The 20581-nt window shown below is 51.8% G+C and overlaps 1 protein-coding gene across 1 annotated transcript in view; it reads left to right on the top strand.

Moving 5' to 3' along the window:
* The window catches only part of SETD2 (SET domain containing 2, histone lysine methyltransferase), a 71802-nt gene that overhangs the window by 9159 nt on the left and 42062 nt on the right, over positions 1–20581 (top strand). The window contains exons 2-5 of the mRNA XM_054059204.1: positions 8125–8140; positions 9616–14060; positions 16126–16257; positions 17142–17270. Of these exons, the coding sequence (XP_053915179.1) occupies positions 8125–8140; positions 9616–14060; positions 16126–16257; positions 17142–17270 (4722 nt within the window). The remainder of the gene's footprint in view (positions 1–8124; positions 8141–9615; positions 14061–16125; positions 16258–17141; positions 17271–20581) is intronic.

Raw genomic sequence — 20581 nt, 5'->3', positions numbered from 1 at the left:
CTGAGAGCTCATCTACATTTTCCCCTTCCAATTCCAAGTCCTCCCCCCTCGTTCTGTCCACCCACACCTTCATCAAAGGCCCTCCTCAGTTTTCCTGGAGCCCCTTTCAATCCTGGAAGCTGCTCTAAGGTCTCCCTGGAGGAGAGATGGGATGAGAGGAACTGACCTCAAGGTGCCCAGGAGGACGTTTAAGTTGGATATTAGGAGGAATTCCTAACCGGAAAGGGTCCTCAAGCTCCAGCAGAGGTGGCGGTGGTGGAATCTCCATCCCTGGAGGAGTTTAAAAGACGAGCAGTGGAAACTTCTCGTAGAGCTTTAGAGGTATTTGGTGCTTCTCGTGGTGGGAACTCCTCGTAGAGCTTTAAAGGTATTTGGTGCTTCTCGTGGTGGCAACTTCTCGTAGAGCTTTAAAGGTATTTGGTGCTTCTCATGGTGGGAACTTCTTATAGAGCTTTAAAGGTATTTGGTGCTTCTCGTGGTGGGAACTTCTTATAGAGCTTTAAAGGTATTTGGTGCTTCTCGTGGTGGGAACTTCTCGTAGAGCTTTAAAGGTATTTGGTGCTTCTCGTGGTGGGAACTTCTCATAGAGCTTTAAAGGTATTTGGTGCTTCTCATGGTGGCAACTCCTCGTAGAGCTTTAAAAGTATTTGGTGCTTCTCGTGGTGGCAACTTCTCGTAGAGCTTTAAAGGTATTTGGTGGATCCCATGGTGGAAACTTCCTATAGAACTTTAAAGGTATTTGGTGCTTCTCGTGGTGGGAACTTCTCATAGAGCTTTAAAGGTGTTTGGTGCTTCTCGTGGTGGGAACTTCTCATAGAGCTTTAAAGTTATTTGGTGTTTCTTGTGTGGCAACTTCTCATGGTGGAAACTTCCAATAGAAGAATGTCTTCTTCTGGCACTGAGCACAAAGAGGAGAGCACCAAAACTGAAACAGCACCAAAAGCGAATTATTTTCATAAATCCTCCTTTTTCCCCATTATTTCATCCCATTCTTCCCGGGTTTTGGTCGCTACTTGGGTGGATGTGTCCTGGGAAGGGTCTTAATGGACTCTGCTGGCCCCGGAGCTTGGGTAGAAGTTCTTCCAGCTGGCAATTCCAGGCATTTTAGCTTTTATAGTGCTATAAATTTTCCATATTGGGACTTAATGCCTCTTGAATCCCTTCTTGGAGGCTTTCTTCCAGCTGGATGAGAGACACGACGTGGAAGCTACAGGAGTTGAGTTCCTTCTTCTTCTTCTTCTCGGTGTCTACTGCTGAAATGCTTCACGTTTGGGTTTGATCTTGGTTTATAAAGTTGATCCGAGGGAGGACAGGCTGAGAGAATTGGGGTTCTTCAGCCTGGAGAAGGCTCCAAGGAGACCTTAGAGCAGCTTCCAGGACTGAAAGGAGCTCCAAGAAAACTGGGAAGACCTTCTTGATTAAGGATTGCAGGAATAGGACAAGGTTTGAAGCTGCAAGAGGGGAGATTGAGATGAGATCTTAGGAAGAAATGTTCTCCTGTGAGGGTGCTGAGGCCCTGGAGTAGGTTGTCCGGCGAATTTGTGGCTGCCCCATCCCTGGAGGTGTTGAAGGCCACGTTGGATGGGGCTTGGAGCAACCTGTGGGAGGTGGGCAGGGGATTGGGTTGAAAACTGGTTGGATGGCTGTGCCCAGAGAGTGGTGGTCAATGGAGTTACCTCCAGCTGGAGGTCAGTTCCAAGTGGGGTTCCTCAGGGCTCGGTGCTGGCCCAGCTCTGTTCAAGGTCTTCATCAATGACCTGGATGAAGGCGTTGAGTGCACCCTCAGCAAGTTTGGAGGTGACACTAAGCTGGGTGGAAGTGTGGATCTGCTGGAGGGTACGGAGGCTCCAAAGGGATCTGAATAGGATGGACTGCTGGGATGAGACCAATGGGATGAGGTTTAACAAGGCCAAATGCCGGGTCCTGCACTTGGGGGTCCTGCAGCGCTCCAGACTGGGGAAAGAGTGGCTGGAGAGAAGGACCTGGAGGGGTTGATTGACAGCAACTGACCATGAGCCAGCAGTGGCCCAGGTGGCCAAGAAGGCCACTGGCATCTTGGCTTGGATCAGAAACGGTGTGACCAGCAGGTCCAGGGAGGGGATTCTCCCTCTGTGCTCGGCACTGGTGAGACCACACCGTAAGTACTGTGTTCAGTTCTGGGCCCCTCACCACAAGAAGGATGTTGAGGCTCTGGAGAGTGTCCAGAGAAGAGCAACGAAGCTGGGGAGGAGCTGGAGAACATCTGATGAGGAGCGGCTGATGGACCTGGGGATGTTCAGCCTGGAGAAGAGGAGGCTGAGGGGAGACCTTATTGTGCTCTACAACTGCCTGAAAGGAGGTTGTGGAGAGGAGGGTGTTGGGCTCTTCTCCCAAGTGACAGAGGACAGGACAAGAGGGAATGGCCTGAAGCTCCGTCAGGGGAGGTTCAGGTTGGACATCAGGAAAATATTCTTCATGGAAAGAGTCATTGGCACTGGAACAGCTGCCCAGGGAGGGGGTGGAGTCGCCTTCCCTGGAGGTGTTTAAGGAACGGGTGGATGAAGTGCTGAGGGACATGGTTTAATGGAGCATTAGGAATGATTGGACTCGATGATCCAGTGGGTCCTTTCCAACCTGGTGAGTCGATGATCTTTGAGGTCCCTACAACCCACCCCATTCCATGATTTTCAATCTTTGGTTTCCTGCCACGTTCGCTCCTCTCTGCTCTCTATTTTCAGGAGAAACTTCTTTTCTTCTTCTCCTTCACACTTCCAGCTCCAAACTCAGCTCAAATAGTCTTTAATCCACCAAACGCTGCTTTGGTGGGAAGAAACGCGGGATCGGAGGGATGTGCCGTGGAGGGACAGGTATCCGCTTACAACTGCCTCGACCTCCTTTCCCGGAGCCCTCGGCTCGATTTCAAACTTCCGCTCAAATAAAGTGTGTGATAATGTTCGGGATTTATTTTCCTCCTCCCGACTGTGCTTTTGGCCTTTCCTTTGGCGCTGGCGGCGAAGGATCGGGATTGTTTATTAACTTCCCTGCTCTCCTTTTTTTTCCCCCCTCTCCTGGTTGTACATTATCCAGTTGAGGAGCAGCAAACGTAGGAGAGATCCGAGTAGAAAAGGCAAAATAAGGTTTCAAAGCAACTTCGCGCTCTGTTTCGGATCATCTCGAGGACCTCAACACGTTTGTCCATGTGTCCACTGTGAGGAAACAGAGAGAGTTGGGGTTGGTCAGCCTGGAGAAGGCTTTGAGGAGAACTTAAGAGCAGCTTCCAGGGCTGAAAGGGGCTCCAGGAAAGCTGTTGAGGGACTTTTTCCAAGGATCTGGAGTGATAAGATGAGGAGGGACGGCTTTAAATTGGAAAGAGAAGGTTTAGATGAGATATTAGGAAGGAAATTCTTAATGATGAGGGTGGGGAGGCCCTGGAAGAGGTTGCCCAGAGAAGTGGTGGCTGCTCCATCCCTGGTGGTGTTGAAGGCCAAGTTGGATGGGGCTTGGAGCAACCTGATCCAGTGGGAGGTGTCCCTGCTCATGGCAGGAACTGAATGGGCTTTGAGGTTCCTTCCAACCTAAACTATTCCGGTGTTTCATGATTCTAACTTACCATCAACCAGAACGCCCAAATCCCATCCCTGGAGGTGTTGAAGGCCACGTTGGATGAGGCTTGGAGCCCCTGATCCAGTGGGAGGTGTCCCTGCTCATGGCAGGAACTGGATGGGCTTTGAGGTCCCTTCCAACTCAACCCATTCTGTGATTCTATGATCCATTCAACCCATTCCGTGATTCTATGATCCACGTCCCTTCTCTTGTAGGACGTTTCTGGCTGACGTGACCTAAACGAAGCAGCCTCGAGGTTGGAATTCCATACCATCATAGAATAATTTGGGTTGGAATGGACTTTAAAGCCCATCCAGGTCCCCATTCCCATGAGAACTCCACCAGGACACCTCCCACTGGCTCAGGCTACCTAAGCCCCATCCAACCTGGCCTTGAGCACCTCCAGGGATGGGACAACCACAACTTCCCTGGATAACCTGTTCCAGGGCCTCACCAGGACATGACCTAAATAAACCAACCTGGAGGTTGGAATTTCCTTCAGGGATTGCTGAGGTTTTGCATTTTCTTTCCTTCCTTTGGAAAGAAAGGCGATTGCTCCGGGCTGGTGGCTTTTCAGATGGACCTATGCTAATGTCTACACAATGCCCCATCTGCAGGTTCCTCAGTGCCTGCTGGGACTGAGGCTTTGTGGGCTCTCAGGGCTGTTGGGCTGCAGATGTTTAGATAAGAAAAGCTTTAGGCTTTCCACCTTTTTCTCCTTTAAGAAGAAGAAAATGAACAATAAAACCCAGGAGATGGAGGAGGTGAAGCTCTTCAGGTTTTATCTCCATTCAGCTTTTGTCCTTTAGACTTTTGCAGCCTGGAGGCGTTTTTTTTTGGTTGTCCGCCTTTGTCGTTGGCTTTTTTAGCAGCAGCAAAGCCCTCTTCCCGGGAGGATTGATCCTGAAAATGGAGAGGAGGCTCTTTAAGCATCCCAGAAAACCCTTGGAGCTGTGGAACCTCAGGATTCAAATCATAGAATTGTTTGGTTGGAAAAGATCTTTGAGATCCTCCAGTCCAACCGTTACTGTCCATCATGAAACCAGATCTCTGAGCACCTCATCTGCCCGACTTTGAAACACCTCCAGGGATGAGGACTCCACCACCTCCTGTGCAGCCTCTGCCACGGCCTGAGAGCCCTTTCCATGAAGACATTTCTCCTGATGTCCAATCTGAACCTCCCCTGGTGCAACTTGAGGCCATTTCCTCTCATCCCATCTCTTGTTCCTTGGGAGAAGAGCCCAACACCCATCTCACCACAACCTCCTTTCCAGGAGCTGCAGAGAGCCATGAAGTCTCCCCTCAGCCTCCTCTTCTCCAGGATCAACACCCCCAGGGCCCTCAGCTGCTCCTCACAACCCTTGTTCTCCAGCCCCTTCCCCACCTCCGTTCCCTTCTCCAGACGTTCTCCAGCCCCTCAAGGTCTTTCTTGGAGTGAGGGACCCAAAACTGACCCCAGGATTCGAGGTGTGGCCTCACCAGCGCCGAGTCCAGGTGGACAATCCCTTCCCTGCTTCTGTGGCCACCCCAGGGCTGATCCAAGCCAGGATGGTGGTGGCCTTCTTGGCCACCTGGGCCACTGCTGGCTCATGTTTAGCCGCTGTCAACCACCACCCCCAGGTCCTTCTCCTCCAGGCAGCTTTCCAGCCGCTCTTCTCCGAGCCTGGAGCCGCACGGGGTTGTCCAAGTGCAGGTTTCATCATATCCTGGTGTAGAACCCACTGCTACTCGTCATTATTGGTCTTCCCCACGCCTGGAGCTGCACGGGGTTGGTGTCCCCCAAGTGCAGGACTCAGCATTGACCCTGGTGGAACCCCATCCTGTTGCCCTCATCCCATGGATCCAACCAATGCGGATCCCTCTCTATGGCAAACCAAAGGGTTGTGTGTTTTGGATGGATCCCGAGCTCCCGTACGCTTGTGTTGTGCTGTGTCTTCTTCCTGACAGTTCCTCAGGTTCATAACGTGGGGATTTGATATAACTTCCAACCCAGTGTGGGAGGAATTTGGCAAAAAGGGTTTTTGAAGGGAAAGGCTGAAACGGGTCCAGAAGAGGCCACAAGGATGAGCCGAGAGCTGGAGAACCTCTGCTAGGAGGACAGGCTGAGAGAGTTGCGGTTCTTCAGCCTGGAGAAGAGAAGGCTCCAGGGAGACCTTGGAGCAGCTTCCAGTATGGAAAGGGCCTCCAGGAAAGCTGAGGAGGGGCTCCTGATCATGGAGTGCAGGGATAGGACAACGGGAATGGTTTGAAGCGGAAAGAGGGGAGATTGAGGTGAGATCTTAGGAAGAAATATTCTCCTGTGAGGGTGGGGAGTCACTGGTTGTCCAGTTGGGAAGTTGTGGCTGCCCCATCCCTGGAGGTGTTGAAGGCCACATTGGATGGGGTTTGGATCCCCCTCATCCAGTGGGAGGTGTCCCTGCCCATGGCAGAGGGTTGGAACTGGATGGGCTTTGAAGTCCCATCCAACCCAACCCATTCTATGATCATCGATTCCAGTGTTGACGTTGGGTCTGGGCTGCGCCAGACCTCAGTGTGGTTCTCACCGCTTGTCAACACTTGCGTTTAGCACTCGGAATCCGTGACCGATAACAACATGGATGTCCTGGAATTCTAAAACTCCACATTCTGTAATCCTTAAACCGAAACCTCCTTTTTAGGCACCGATTTGTATCCAAGTGCTGTTCTCAGAACTTCTGAGAACTTCTCCAGGTCGGCAGTGGTTTGAATTCATTGCTTCCTTTACCCCATTAAAGCACACGTGTGCTCCACAGGTTCCTTAAAGGTGTGGCTGATGTTTCCTCAAGGAAAACCAACCCTCTTTTTGCTGCTCCAAGAATGATTTGTAGCCTATTAAGAAGCTTCATCAACTGGATCTTGGTAGAGGCAGGACAACTGTTAGTGGTTGGTCTTTCTACTTGGTTGCTCCTCATTCTCTGGTGATGATGATTGAGATGGAGGAATGGGTGGTTCTTACCGTGCTGTCACCGCGTTGGGTTCCCGTTTGCGTTATGCAGAAACCGAGAGTTTTGGCGTTCTTCTCCAGGCAGCGGTACCTCCTGATTGGTTGATGTTTGCAGTCAACCTTCCTTGCAAGAAACCTTTCACCGTCTCGCTGCGACAGCGTTGAATTGTGGCTCAAAAGCTGGTGTAGAACCGTAGAATCACCAGGTTGGAGAAGACCACTTGGATCATCGAGTCCAACCATTCTTCTCTGCCACTAAACCGTGTCCCTGACGTGGTTTAGTGAAGGTCCTGCTGAGAACTTATCTATAACGTGGACAGGGAAAAGGTTGTCTGTGTGTGAACATCCAGAGGAACCCACAGAGATGATCCAAGGGTTGGAACATCTCTGCCAAGAGGACAGGATGAGAGAGTTGGGGTTGTTCAGGAGAAGAGGAAACCTTGGAGCAGCTTTGAGGACTGAAAGGGCCTCCAGGAAAGCTGCGGAGGGGCTTTTTCCACCGGTCCGGACTGGTGGGACAAAGGAGAAATGGCTTTAAATTGGAAGGGGAAGATTTAGATGAGCCATTAAGAAGAACTTCTTCACAAGGAGGGTGGGGAGGCCCTGGAAGAGGTTGCCCAGAGAAGCTGTGGCTTCTCCATCCCTGGAGTTGTTGAAGGCCACGTTGGATGGGCCTTGGATCACCCTGATCCAGTGGGAGGTGTCCCTGCCCACGGGAAGGAGTTGAACCTGGATGGGCTTTCAAGTCCCTTCCAACCTAAACCATCCTTTGATTCCATGAATTTTCCTGGTCTTAGCAGGAGTCGTGTTCTTTCTCCTTCCTTGTAGGAGAAACTGCTTTGCTCGTGGTATCAGAGTGAAGAACTTGGGGAGCAGAGAAGAGTTGGGTTTGCCCGTGGGCTCAGCCTTATCGGGTTGGGTTGGGATCGAAATAGTGCTCCAAATGAGTTCCTTGTCAAGTCGCTAATTGCTCAAATACTAATTAATTAGCGCTAAGCATCGTGGTGAACATCCGGGGGCTGTGGTTCCATAATAGGTTATACGGCACCAAGAGGTTCATGAGTATCTTCATTCCTGGTGGTGGGAGATGCTTCCACTCTTCTTGGTCTACTACGGAAAACACGAGACTTGAAAGGCGACCAAATATACCTTCTCACAACTCACTTCCGAGACTTTTAGAGCCGACTCTTCATTCTTACAGCGGACATCTCATCAAGGTCTGTTGAACCAAGGCTCTTCTTGGTCTTCCCACCCACAGAAGACCTCTCCAAGCTGCCACTTTGCTCAGAAAAGGTTTGCTCTGTCCCAAGTCCCTACGAAAATATTCAGTTTGGAATTTCCTGAGTTTTTCAAACTCGTGTCGTCTTCCCTTCCGGAAAGTGGTTGACCTCTGGTTGACCACCAGGTGATGTTGGAAGGGACATCTTAGAGCCGGGTTGGCGTTGGCTTTGCTCTGTGTCTCCAAGGCCTGTCCTGTTTGGAGCTCTGGAGATCTGATGTGACCTTTCGTGGTTTTGCCTGATGTTTACGCTTTGATTTTGTGTTTTCTTTTTCATGTTCCCTCGGCCGCGCTCCGACAGAGAAGAAGAAAATGAGGTGAGTAAACCCGATTCTTTCCTTGATGGAACTCTGATACAACCGAGATCGTTTCGTCTGTTGGTTCTTGAGTCAAAAGAGACAGAACGTTCAGATGAACGTATCCAGAGAGAGCTCAACATGAGATGGGAACGTGCGCTCCCAGCCCAGAAACCACCCGTGTCCTGGGCTGCATCCGGAGCAGCGTGGCCAGCAGGGACGGAGGGGATTCTGACCCTCTGCTCCTCTCTGGGGAGACCTCATCTGGAGGATTAGGTCCAGTTCTGGCATCTTCACCAGAAGAAGGAGATGGATCTGATGGAACAGGTCCAGAGGAGGCCACAGAGATGATCCAAAGGCTGCAGAACCTCTGCTGTGAGGACAGGCTGAGAAGGGTTGGGGTTGTTCAGCCTGGAGAAGGCTCTGAGGAGACCTTAGAGCAGCTTCCAAGACTAAAAGTGCATCCAGAAAAACTGGGGAGGGACTTTTTCCAAGGGTTTGGAGTGATAGGACGAAGGGGAATGGCTTTAAGTTGAAAGGTTTAGATGAGACATTAGGAAGAAGTTCTTCACCATGAGAGTGGGGAGGCCCTGGAGTAGATTGTCCAAAGAATTTGTGGCTGCCCCATCCCTGGAGGTGTTGAAGGCCACGTTGGATGGGGCTTGGAGCACCCTGATCCAGTGGGAGGTGTCCCTGCCCATGGCAGGAGATTGGAACTGGATGGGCTTTGGGATCCCTTCCAACCCAACACATTCCATGATTCTATGATTTGAACTTACCGTCATCCAGAACCTCCAGATCCCATCCCTGGAGGTGTTGAAGGCCACGTTGGATGGGGCTTGGAGCAACCTGAGCCAGTAGGAGGTTCCCATGGCAGGGGCTTGGAACTGGATGGGCTTTGAAGTCCTTTCCGATCTAAACCAGTCGGATCGGATGATCGAGTAAACCGGTGTTGTTTTGGGATTCCAGTTCTTCAGTGCTTAAACCCAGGAAAGAAAGGAAAGTCCTCCGGTGGCACTTGTGCCGTCCCCATCCAGGGATGTGCCAGCAGAGCGCCGCGAGGCCGTTGACTCATTTGGTGTTGGTGGGCGCCCAGGGTGATGGTGGAGTCCCTATCCTTGGAGGTGTTTAGAAGATGGATAGGTGAGATCTTTATGGATCCGGTTTACCGGTGGAGGTTGGACTCAATGATCTCAAAGGTCTTTTCCAACCAAACCGTTCTATGATTCCATGATCTCAAAGCCCATCCTGTCCCACCTCCTTCACCGTGGCAGGTGAGGTTCTCCCACCTATCCCACCGATCAGGTTCTCCAAGCCCTATCCCACCTGATCTTGACCACCTCTATGTAACGACTGGGAAAGTAATTATTGTCTCCGGCCTAAGGAATCCAATTCTATTTTATCATCGTGAAAAATGAAAAGAAAAATGCTGTAAAATAGAGTTTAAATCCTCCCAAATCGGTTCTTTTAACTCTTATCTTCTTTTTCTTCTCCAGGGCAAGCCTGAAACCGTGCAGAAGGGCGGCTTCGTCAAAGGCCCCGTCTTCAAAGGCGTTGCTTCCAGTCGTTTTTTGCCCAAAGGCACCAAAACGAAGGTGAACCTTGAGGAGCAAGGAAGACAAAAAGTGTCTTTCAGTTTTAGTTTAACCAAGAAAACTTTACCGAATCGGTTTCTTTCTGGTCTCGGAAACGAGAAACAAAATGAAACTCCGAATTCTCCGGCTACTGCGTCCCTTCAAACCGATTCGAACTCCAAAAGTAAAATGGACTTGGGGGACACCACAGGTTCAGCTGAAGAGTCTTCACCTCCAAAACCGAAGGTAGAATTAGGAAAAATTCATTTTAAAAAGCATTTACTTAACGTCACAGCGAAACCGTCACCAGTTCCAGCAGCGACGCTGCCGCCACCGCCGCCACCGCCGCCACCTCCGGTAACGGAAGCAACGGTATCGACCGTGGACTTTTCTTCAACGCCACCACCTCCTCCTCCACCTCCTCCACCAGCCACGGTGACGCCGGCAGCGTCGTTACCGGTTCCTGCGGCCGCAGCTTTGCCACAACTGCCGGTAACGCTGATGTCGATGCTGTTACTGTCACCACCCGTTGAAGGTGAAGGAGCTTCGAAGGAGCCATTCCTGGTGGGATCTAAGGAGGCTTTGGAGCCAGAGGTCAAGCAGGATGTGGTATCGCGTGGTTTGGAAGAAGGTGTAACTCAAACCACGCTTGAGCAGATGGAGAGGACTCCGCAGAAGGAAGATTCCCATATTGGGAAAGACGAGGAGGTTTCTGATGGCTCCAAGGGTGCTCCTCTCTGCTCCCGGAGACAGGGCTCGAAGAGGAAGTTCTCCCAATCCGATGGGACGCAACTGGGCTCTGAGTCTGATGAAGATTCGGTGAGGACCTCATCCAGCCAAAGGTCACACGAGCTGAAGGTATCCAGTTTGGAAAAGGAGAGAGAACCAAGACGAAGCTCCACATCCATCCGAGGTGATGACTTGGGGAAGTCCTCCTCGCGCTCCAAGTCGGACAGAGATGAGAAATACTCGAGTTATTCTAAATCCGACCGAGATTCGCGGTATTCATCCTCCCGTTCTCGATCCGACAGAGAGAGAAGGCGAAGCCGGTCTCATTCCCGTTCCCGATCGGATCGAAGCTCCCGAACCAGCTCTTCCTACTCGAGATCGGAGCGTTCGCATTACTACGAATCCGAGCGGAGATACCATCGCAGCTCTCCGTACAGGGAAAGGTCGAGGTATTCCCGTTCGTACGCCGACAGCAGGACCCGTGAGAGCTCAGACTCCGAGGACGAATACAGGAGGACCCATTCCAGGTCGAGCGACTCCAGGCGGACGTCATCCCACTCCTCCTCCTCCTACAGAGACTCCAGGTCTTCTTACAGTAAATCGGACCGAGACAGCAAATTGGAGTCATCTCACGCCGACCCGGAGCGGAGAGGAAGATCTTCTTCTTCCAAAGCAGATAGAGATTCCAAACGGACTTCCGAAAGTGAAGTCACCAAAAGGTGCTCTCCCCTTGACGAGCTCGGCTATCGGAAGGGGACATCCCATTCTAAACCTGACAGTAATGTGAATTCCTCCCGTTATAAATCCACCCCTTCCAAGACCCCCGCGCCAAAGCCCGATAAATTTAAGAGTTCTTTCTGTTGTACAGAATCGATGGAAGAAATCAAAGCGCAATCTAATTCTCTAGATGTTGAGACCTCTTGTCTAAAGAGCAACGAGAGCAGGGTGGCTCTTGCCAAAAGAGTCGAAAAGGCGCTTTCTCCGTTAAATCCCGTCAACGATTCGCCCGCTTCCAAAAAGGCGGATGAATCCAAAGTGGATTTCGCCCACTCCAAGTCTGAGGAGCTGGCGGGAAATGAATGCCGCGGCAGTGTTAAGGAGCAGGAAACTTCGTTGAAGATAACGTGTGATCCGTTAAGAACGTGTTTTCCCGGGGAGTTGAGTGTAACCGCGTCTCCGGAGGACAAAGCTGATGGTTTGGCATCTTCCAGTGCCTCCAAACCAGAGGACGTGGCCGCATCTTCTGACGATAACCTGTGTCAATCAGAGGCATCGCCTGTCGTGAAGATAAATCCGTCGTATCTGTTGCCATCTAATGGGTTGGAGAACGCGTATGTGTCTCAAGAAGAAGAAGCAGATGATTCTCAGGTCCAGTCCAGCGATTGCAACGTTCTCCTTGGGCAAACGGAGGCTCCGGTCCCGCAGCAGCAAGGAGAAGTCATCCCTTTACCCGTTGTGAATGTAGATGACGCTAAACCTGGACTTCAAAAGCTTGAGGATCAGGTAATTCTGGGCGATAAAACCAAAGAACCAGTTTTTTGCTACATTTCAGATGATGCCACCGCTGCTTTGTATCATTCGGAAGTTGAAATCGAAGCAGAATCGGGAGATTCGAAAGTCACATCTGAGACTTTCTTGGAGGTGCAGGTAGAGCCGGAGACGGTTACGTGTGGTTATGAGAACGTGGAGGATCAGCACGTGAAGTCTACTTGTGACGATGAGCGCAGTCATCCTGCCCATAAAATGAGCTCGGCAGCAGAAAGCTCGAGCACGGATCCTTCCCAGGATGGTTGTTCCTCAAGGCTCGGGTCAGATCATCCCACGCCGGAGGAAAGCGTCTCTTCCAAGTGGGACGTACCACCACCGGATGGACACCAAGAGCTGTTCCAGCATTCGGAAGCCGAAGAGGTGCTGGAGTTGGATACTCAACACGTTGATCTTGGGTCGGCAAAAGGTAAAGCGTCCTTCCAAGATGAACATTCGTACTATTCAGAAGCGCCCCTGGAGCATCGCTGCAGAGAGGAGGTGACGGAAGAAGGTGCCGTTTCCAGCGAGAGGGTTGGGCCGGATGATTTGGGACATCAATGTCTTGGTGTCTTCGCTGAGAAGGAGGAGGGAAACGAGCCTTTGGTGGCTTCGGCTTTTCCAGATGCTTTGTTTCCCTCTTGCGATGTCGTCGTCACCACAGAAGAAACGGAAACGGTAACTCAAGCCCCGACGTGCGACAGCAGCGGCAACACCTCCGAGTTCGTTCCTGCTGCTCACGATGATTATTCGGACACAGGGGAGAGCGACAGCGAGGCGGGAAGTGAGGACAGTGAGACAGAAGACTCGGATTCGGATGACGGCACGCCACGAAAGCGCCTCCAGTCTGTTGTGGTTGTACCAAAGAACTCAACCATAGCCACGGAGGAGACCAGCCCAGGTTCCTCGTGGAGCAACCAGAGCAACCGGCGCTTCTCCGACCACTGGGATGATGAGCGACCAGAGCCCAGTAGACCCTACTATGAAGAAAGATCGGAGAGTAAAAGTGGTCCACAAGCAGAAAGCAGATGTTCTCCAAGAGGGATGGAGAAGAGTCTGGCAACTTCTACTGAGCTCAGCAGGAAGGACACCGAGGAGCTCCGAGCAGATCCGTGCCAACCTCAGAGCGATGGTGTTGATAGTACGAGTCAGGCAGACCTATTGGCGGATTCTCACGGCAAACCCAATCCGGATGAGACGGTAACGTTGAAGGAGCTGATGTCCGTTGGGAGACCAACCGGCCGACAAGACGAACAACCTTTTTGTCTGCCGGAGAGTTTTGAAAGCGCTGAGAAATCCCACCACGAGATGAGCTCTTCCAAACCTGACAGCAGGCAAGGGAATGATGGGTTCAACCAGGCTGGTGGTGGAGATCTCTCCAGGGTGGACGGCTTTCAGGCAACGGGGGATTTGGGTGGTGTGGGCTGGGACTTGGCCCAGTCGGAGAAGCCCAGCAGCACCTACCAACAGCCAGATAGCAGCTTTGGAGTCTACTCGGGCTACATCTACCAACCGGGCTCGGAAGCGTACAGCGGCTCTCAGAGCTACTGGCAAGGTAACGGTTACTGGGACACAAGGTCCACCAGCCGACCTTCTCCAGTTCATTATGAACGAATCCAAGGGCAAGTCCCGGATTCTCTAACGGAGGATCACGAGGAGTTCGAAGAGGATGACCGTTGGGATGATGAGTGCAAGCCTCGTTTTCTCAGCCCCTCGAGTAAATCCCAAGAAGTCGGGCAGAAAGAAACGGGCTCCGTTCAAGCCCATGAGATCAGCAGCAATTCCACCAAGGAGTCGGTTCCCGGCGGCGAGAAAAAAGAGGAGGAGGAGGGAAAAGTGGTGGAAAAAAATGATACAAAAGAACGAGGTCCACCAAAAAAAAGAGGTCCGGAATTAGAAAGCGACTCCGAGAGCGACGTGGACTCAAGGGAGAAGAAGAAGGCCAAGCCGGAGGGGGAGCAAGGGGAGGTGGCACCACAGGACTCCTCCATGGTCGGTCGACCGTGTATCATGGATGACTTCAGAGACCCCCAACGCTGGAAGGAGTTTGCCAAGCAAGGGAAGATGCCGTGTTACTTTGACCTTATTGAGGAGAACGTCTACTTGACAGAAAGGTAACTCATTTTTTTACCCTTTTCTTTCCCCTTTCCGGGAGCGATTTTAGGTTTTAACCAACATTTGGTTCCGTTATAGCTTTTTTATGGCCAAAATTGGGGTCGTTTGGAGGGAGGGATGTCACGTTCCCTACGTCTGGCAAAGCAGCTCATCGAGGAACTGATGTTGGACAAATGTTTAACCTCCCCTGGATCTCTTCTCCTAAACGGAAAATCCTGGTTGGGCCCCGGTGATGGGAAGAGGTGGAAGATTGGATGATATAGAACCATGGAATGGGTTGGGTTGGAAGGGACCTCAAAGCCCATCCAGTTCCAACCTCCTGCCATGGGCAGGGACACCTCCCACTGGATCAGGGGGATCCAAGCCCCATCCAACGTGGCCTTCGACACCTCCAGGGATGGGGCAGCCACAAATTCCTTGGAGAACTTACTCCAGGGCCTCCCCACTCTCCTTGTGAAGAATTTCTTCCTAATGTCTCATCTAAATCTTCCCCTTCTGATTTAAAGCCACTCCCCCTCGTCCCATCACTCCAGGCCCGCGGAAAAAGTCCCTCTTCAGCTTTCCTGGAGCCCCTTTTAGTACTGGAAACTGCTCTAAGGTCTCCTCGGAGCCTTCTCCAGGCTGAACAACCCCAACTCTCTCAGCCTGTCCTTGGATGGGAGGTTCTCCAGCCCTCGCATCATCTCCATGGTCTCCTCTGGACCCATTCCAACAGGTCCATGTCCTTCTGCTGAGGATTCCAGAACTGGACCCAATCCTCCAAATGAGGTCTCCCACAATGTCCTTCTCTCTAAATTTCTTCCCAATGTCCAATCTAAATCTTCTCCTTTCAATTTAAAGCCATTCCCCCTGAGCCTATCACTCCAGGCCCTTGGAAAAAGTCCCTCTTCAGCTTTCCTGGATGCACTTTCAGTCCTGGAAGCTGTTCTAAGGTGTCCTCGAAGCCTTCTCCAGGCTGAAGAACCCCAACTCTCTCAGCCTGTCCTCGGATGGGAGGTGCTTCAGCCCTCGCATCATCCTTGGAGCCTCCTCTGGACCCGTTCCAACAGCTCCATGTTCTCCTTCTGTTGAGGATTCGGGGGGATCCAAGCCCCATCCGACCTGGTCTTGAACACCTCCAGGAATGGGACAGCGAGAGCTTCCCTGGGCAACCTGGGCCGGTGTCTCACTACTCATGGTGAAGAAATTCCTCCGCACGTCCAGTCTAACTCTGCCCCTCTCCAGTTTATCCCCATTGTCCCTCGTCCCATCCCCACACGCCTTTGGGAACAGCCCCTCCACAGCTTTCCTGGAGCCCCTTCAGGTAGTGGAAGGTCGCTGTAAGGTCTCCTCGGAGCCTTCTCTTCTCCAGGCTGAACAACCCCAACTCTCTCAGCCTGTCCTCGGATGGGAGGTGCTCCAACCCTCACATCATCCTTGGAGCCTCCTCTGGACCCGTTCCAACAGCTCCATCTTCTCCTTCTGGTGAGGATTCCAGAATTGGCCCCAATCCTCCAGATGAGGTCTCCTGGAGAGGAGCAGAGGGGCAGAATCCCCTCCGTCCCTGCTGGCCACGCTGCTCTGGATGCAGCCCAGGACACGGGTGGTTTCTGGGCTGGGAGCGCACGCTGGGGCTCCTGTCGAGCTTCTCCTCCCCAACACCCCAAGTCCTTCTCCTCAGCGCTGCTCTCCATCCCATCATCCCCCATCATCTACTGAACCCACAGATTACCCCAACCCATGGGTAGGACCTTTCTCTTGGCCTGGTTGACCCTCTTGAGGTTCTCCCACCCCTCTTCTCCAGCCTGTCCAGGTCCCTCTGGATGACATGAAGATGGGATGAAAAGAAGTTAACTATTCCAGGTTGTCTTTCTATAAAATCATCTTTTGTGATCAGAAAGTCCTCCTCTCCCACTCAAAGCAGTGTCCTCAGTTACCCCTCTACCTTCTGGTCGTTGTCCAAATCCACCCATCTGTCTGGTTTTCTAGAGGACAGATGAATTTCCTCCAGGAACAACTGATGGAGGAGTAATTTCTCTTCCCAAATCCGATCTAACCTGACTTTTACTGCCTCGTCCTCCACAGGAAGAAGAACAAATCCCACCGAGATATTAAACGAATGCTGTGCGAGTGTCCTCCTCTCTCCAAAGAAGAACGAGCCCAAGGGGAGGTCGCTTGTGGAGAAGACTGTCTCAACCGCCTCCTCATGATAGAGTGGTAAGTGGCGTTTTGTGCTACCCAAGTGGCCAAGAAGGTTCTTTCTCATCTCACGTGAGTTATTGTAGATCTCAACGTGAGCCAACGGTGGCCCAAGTGGCCAAGAAGGCCACCAGTATCCTGGCTTGGATCAGCCCTGGGGTGGCCACAGGAGAAACACAGGGATTATCCCCATGGATTTGGTGAGGCCACACCATCGAATCCTGGGGTCAGTTTGGGGTTCCTCACTCCAAGAAAGACCTTGAGGAGCTGGAGAACATCCGGAGAAGGGAACGGAGGTGGAGAAGGGGCTGGAGAACAAGGGTTGTGAGGAACATCTGAGAGACCTGGGGGTGTTTAGTTGGGGAAGATGAGGCTGAGGGGAGACCTCGTGGCTCTCTGGAGCTCCTGGGAAGGAGGTTGTGGTGAGGTGGGTGTTGGGCTCTTCTCCCAAGGAACAAAATGTGGGACAAGAGGAAAATGCCTCAAGTTGTGCCAGAGGAGGGTTAGATTGGACATTATGGAAAACTTCTTCCTGGAAAGGGTTCTGAGGCCGTGGCAGAGGCTGCCCAGAGCGGTGGTGGAGTCTCCATCCCTGGAGGTGGTTCAAAGCCGGGTAGATGAGGTGCTCAACCTCAAAGGTCTTTTCCAAGCGAGTGTTTCTTCAATTCTCTGAAATCCGGAGCCGTTCACATTCCGAATGGTTTTATCCTCCTTCCAGAAATAAACGCTCTCCCTTTGCCCGTTGCCTGTCAGATGGTCGGAGCTTTTTATAGCAAACCACGCTCGGAGCTTTCACGCTGAATTTATTACCATCGTTTGGGATCTGTTTCCCATCTGAGGCCCTTTCTCTTCTCGCTCGTGTCCTACTGGGAACTGATTTCTTCCCTTATCCTTCCTTTTAGTTCTTCCCGGTGCCCAAACGGCGACTACTGCTCCAACAGACGCTTCCAGAAGAAACAACACGCAGACGTCGAGGTGATCCTCACGGAGAAGAAAGGTTGGGGGTTGAGAGCTGCCAAAGATCTGCCATCGTAAGCTTTTGCTCTTTGAATGACGTCCTCGTGCTCTTCCGTTCTCTTGGGAAGGGGAAATCAATTGGGTTTTCCTCATTTCGTTGACGTTAAGAAGTGTGGTTGAGGTTCTTCCGGCTTTCTACGCCATCCTTGGACACCTGGGAGGTGTCACTCTTAATTAACAGCAGCTACGGAGCTTCTAATTGCGTGATGGATCTCCTCGTTTCCTTTTGCACTTAGTTGTCATCTCAGTTGAGTTCTTGTAGACCTGAACATGAGGCAACAGTGGCCCACGTGGCCAAGAAGGCCACCAGCATCCTGGCTTAGATCAGCCCTGGGGTGGCCACCAGGAGAAGTACAGGGATTGTCCCACTGGACTTGGTGAGGCCACACCTCAAATCTTGGGTTCAATTTTGGGTCCCTCACTCCAAGAAAGACCTCGAGGGGCTGGAGAACATCTGGAGAAGGGAATGGAGCTGGGGAAGGGGCTGGAGAACAAGGGTTGTGAGGAACATCTGAGGGCCCTGGGGGTGTTTAGTTGGAGAAGAGAAGGCTGAGGGGAGAGCTCATGGAGACCTCCTAGAAAGGAGGTTGTGGTGAGGTGGTTGCTCATCTCTTCTCACAAGGAACGAGGGATGGGGTGAGAGGAAATGGCCTCAAGTTGCACCAGGTGAGGGTTAGATTGGATATTGGGAAGTATTCCTTCGTGGAATGGGCTCTCAGGTCTTGGCAGAGGCTGCCCAGGGAGGTGGTGGAGTCTCCATCCCTGGAGATGTTCCAAATATGTGAGACCTCACCTGGAGTCCTGTGTCCAGTTCTGGAGCCCTGAGCACAGGAAGGACGTGGATCTGTTGCAGTGAGTCCAGAGGAGGCCACGGAGATGCTCCGAGGGCTGGAGAACCTCTGCTCTGAGGACAGGCTGAGAGAGTTGGGATTGGTCAGTTTGGAGAAGAGAAGGCTCCGAGGAGACCTCAGAGCAGCTTCCAGGGCTGAAAGGGGCTCCAGGAAAGCTGAGGAGGAACTTTGATCCTGGAGTGCAGGGAGAGGACGAGGGGAACGGTTTGAAGTTGAAAGAGTGGAGATGGTGATGAGATCTCAGGAAGAATTTCTCCACAATGATGATGGTGATGCCCTGGAAGAGGTTGCCCAGAGATTTTGTGGCTGCCCCATCCTTGGAGGTCTTGAAGGCCACGTTGGATGGGGCTTGGATCCCCCTGATCCAGTGGGAGGTGTCGCTGCCCACCGGGGGGTTGGAACCGGATGGGCTTTGAGGTCCCTTCCAACCCAAACCATTCCATCATTCCATGAATTGCTGGAGTCTCTCCGTGGTGAAGCCTCCGAATCCCACCGGGCTCTGATTTCCATCTCCAAAAGCTGTGGAGTGCACTTGGTGAATCCATTCAGAAATGGACCTTCAAGACAATATGCCGAGAACTTCATTGTGCAAAGATTTTCTTTTAACTCTGGATTTTTTAGAGAGTTTCCGTGGAAACGCTGAGGTGGTTTTTTTTTTGTCTTCTCTTGAAGACAGAAAAATTCCTGCCGAGGAACCGAGTGGTGTTTCTGACACTTTAGAAAGCTGTAGGACATCATTTTTTACTCCTTTCTTGGATATAGAACCATGGAATGAGTTGGGTTGGAAGGAACCTCAAAGCCCATCCGGTTCCAACCTCCTGCCATGGGCAGGGACACCTCCGGCTGGACCAGGTTGCTCCATGCTCCATCCAACGTGGCCTTCAACACTTCCAGGGATGGAGCAGCCACCACCTCTCTCTGCAAACCCGTTTTAGGACCTCCTCTCCTTGTGAACAATTTCTTCCTAACTTCTTCTAAATCTTCCTCTTCCAATTGAAAGCCATTCTCCCTCATCCCATCATTCCAGGAACTTGGAATAAGTCCCTCCACAGCTCTTCTGGAGCGTCTTTAGGTACTGGAAGGCCACCAGATAACCTGGAAGTCTCTGGTGGTGCCGAACCCGACCTTTGGAAGAGTAAAATATTGATTTGGGAATGACATGGGGTGAGGGAAGTGGAAGGGATGAGGACTGGGACGGTGATGGTCCTTTTCCGTGTGGAAACAGCAGCTCCGGTTTTAGGAATTGCTTTTGAAGAGAAGATACGGAGGTTGTCATGAAGATCCGGCTGATAGGGAAGAGCTCAGCAGAGCAGGAGTTGTGTCTGCTGGGATGGGCGTGGCTCAGGAACCTTTGGAATGGTGGGAAGGAGATGGGATGGGAGTGTTTTGCGGAATCGTTGAAGAGGATGATTTGGGGCAACTGAGAGAGGAGAAGGTGGACGTGAGCCACAAATGTGGACTTTACAGCCCAGAAACCACCCATGTCCTGGGCTGCATCCAAAGCAGAGGGACCAGCAGGGAGGGAGGCGATTGTGTCCCTCTGCTCCTCTCCCGGGAGACCCCACCGGGAGTCGTGGGTCCAATTCTGGAGTCCACAACAGAAGAAGGAGATGGAGCTGTTGGAACAGGTCCAGAATAGGCCACGGGAGATGATGCGAGGGCCGGAGAACCTCTGCTCTGAGGACACGCTGAGAGAGTTGGGGTTGGTCAGCCTGGAGAAGAGAAGGTTCCAAGGAGACCTTAGAGCTTCCAGCGCTGAAAGGGACTCCAGGAAAGCTGAGGAGGAACTTTGATCCTGGACTACAGGGACAGAATGAGGGGAACGGTTGGAAGCTGCAAGAGGAGAGATGGAGATGATATCAATTAATTCTTTGCAATGAGGGTGGTGGGGCCCTGGAACAGTTTCCCCAAGAAGTGGTGGCTGCTCCATCCCTGGAGGTGTTGAAGGCCACATTGGATGGGGCTTGGATCCCCCTGATCCAATGGGAGGTGTCCCTGCCCATGGCAGGGAGTTGGATCTGGATGGGCTTTGAGCTCCCTTCCAACCCAACCCATTCCCTGATGTTCAGCGTAGGAAAACATAGTTGAGATGTCAAGAAAAGCTGTTTGACGATGCTTCTTGGTAGACTGGAAGGGTTGAAATCCCGGTTGTCCTGCAGAATGCGAGGTTGGTTTCTTTGTGGACCTGTGAGGAGTTGTCCTCTTCCATCTCTGCCTTTCAATTCGTCTTTCTTGGGGTTAAAAAGGAGGTTTTCTTGGCGCCCTCACTTCACCCACCGAGGTGCAGCCAAGCTTTCTTCTCCAATCGATGAAAGCTCGCACCTTCTCTTCATCCTCATGTTCTTCACGTCGCCCACGAGGTCTTGCTCTTCTGAAGGATAAACCGCGCTTGAAGAAGAGCTTTATCCTTGTGCGTGGCCTTTTCCCTTTGTTTTTTTCACCCATGAGACAGCGTAAAAATATCAATTAATTAG

Source organism: Cuculus canorus, chromosome 2 (genome assembly GCF_017976375.1).
Source record: "Cuculus canorus isolate bCucCan1 chromosome 2, bCucCan1.pri, whole genome shotgun sequence".
Taxonomy (NCBI): domain Eukaryota; kingdom Metazoa; phylum Chordata; class Aves; order Cuculiformes; family Cuculidae; genus Cuculus; species Cuculus canorus.
The sequence above is the reverse complement of the archived record's forward strand: the minus strand, read 5'-3'. Positions and strand labels throughout refer to the sequence as shown.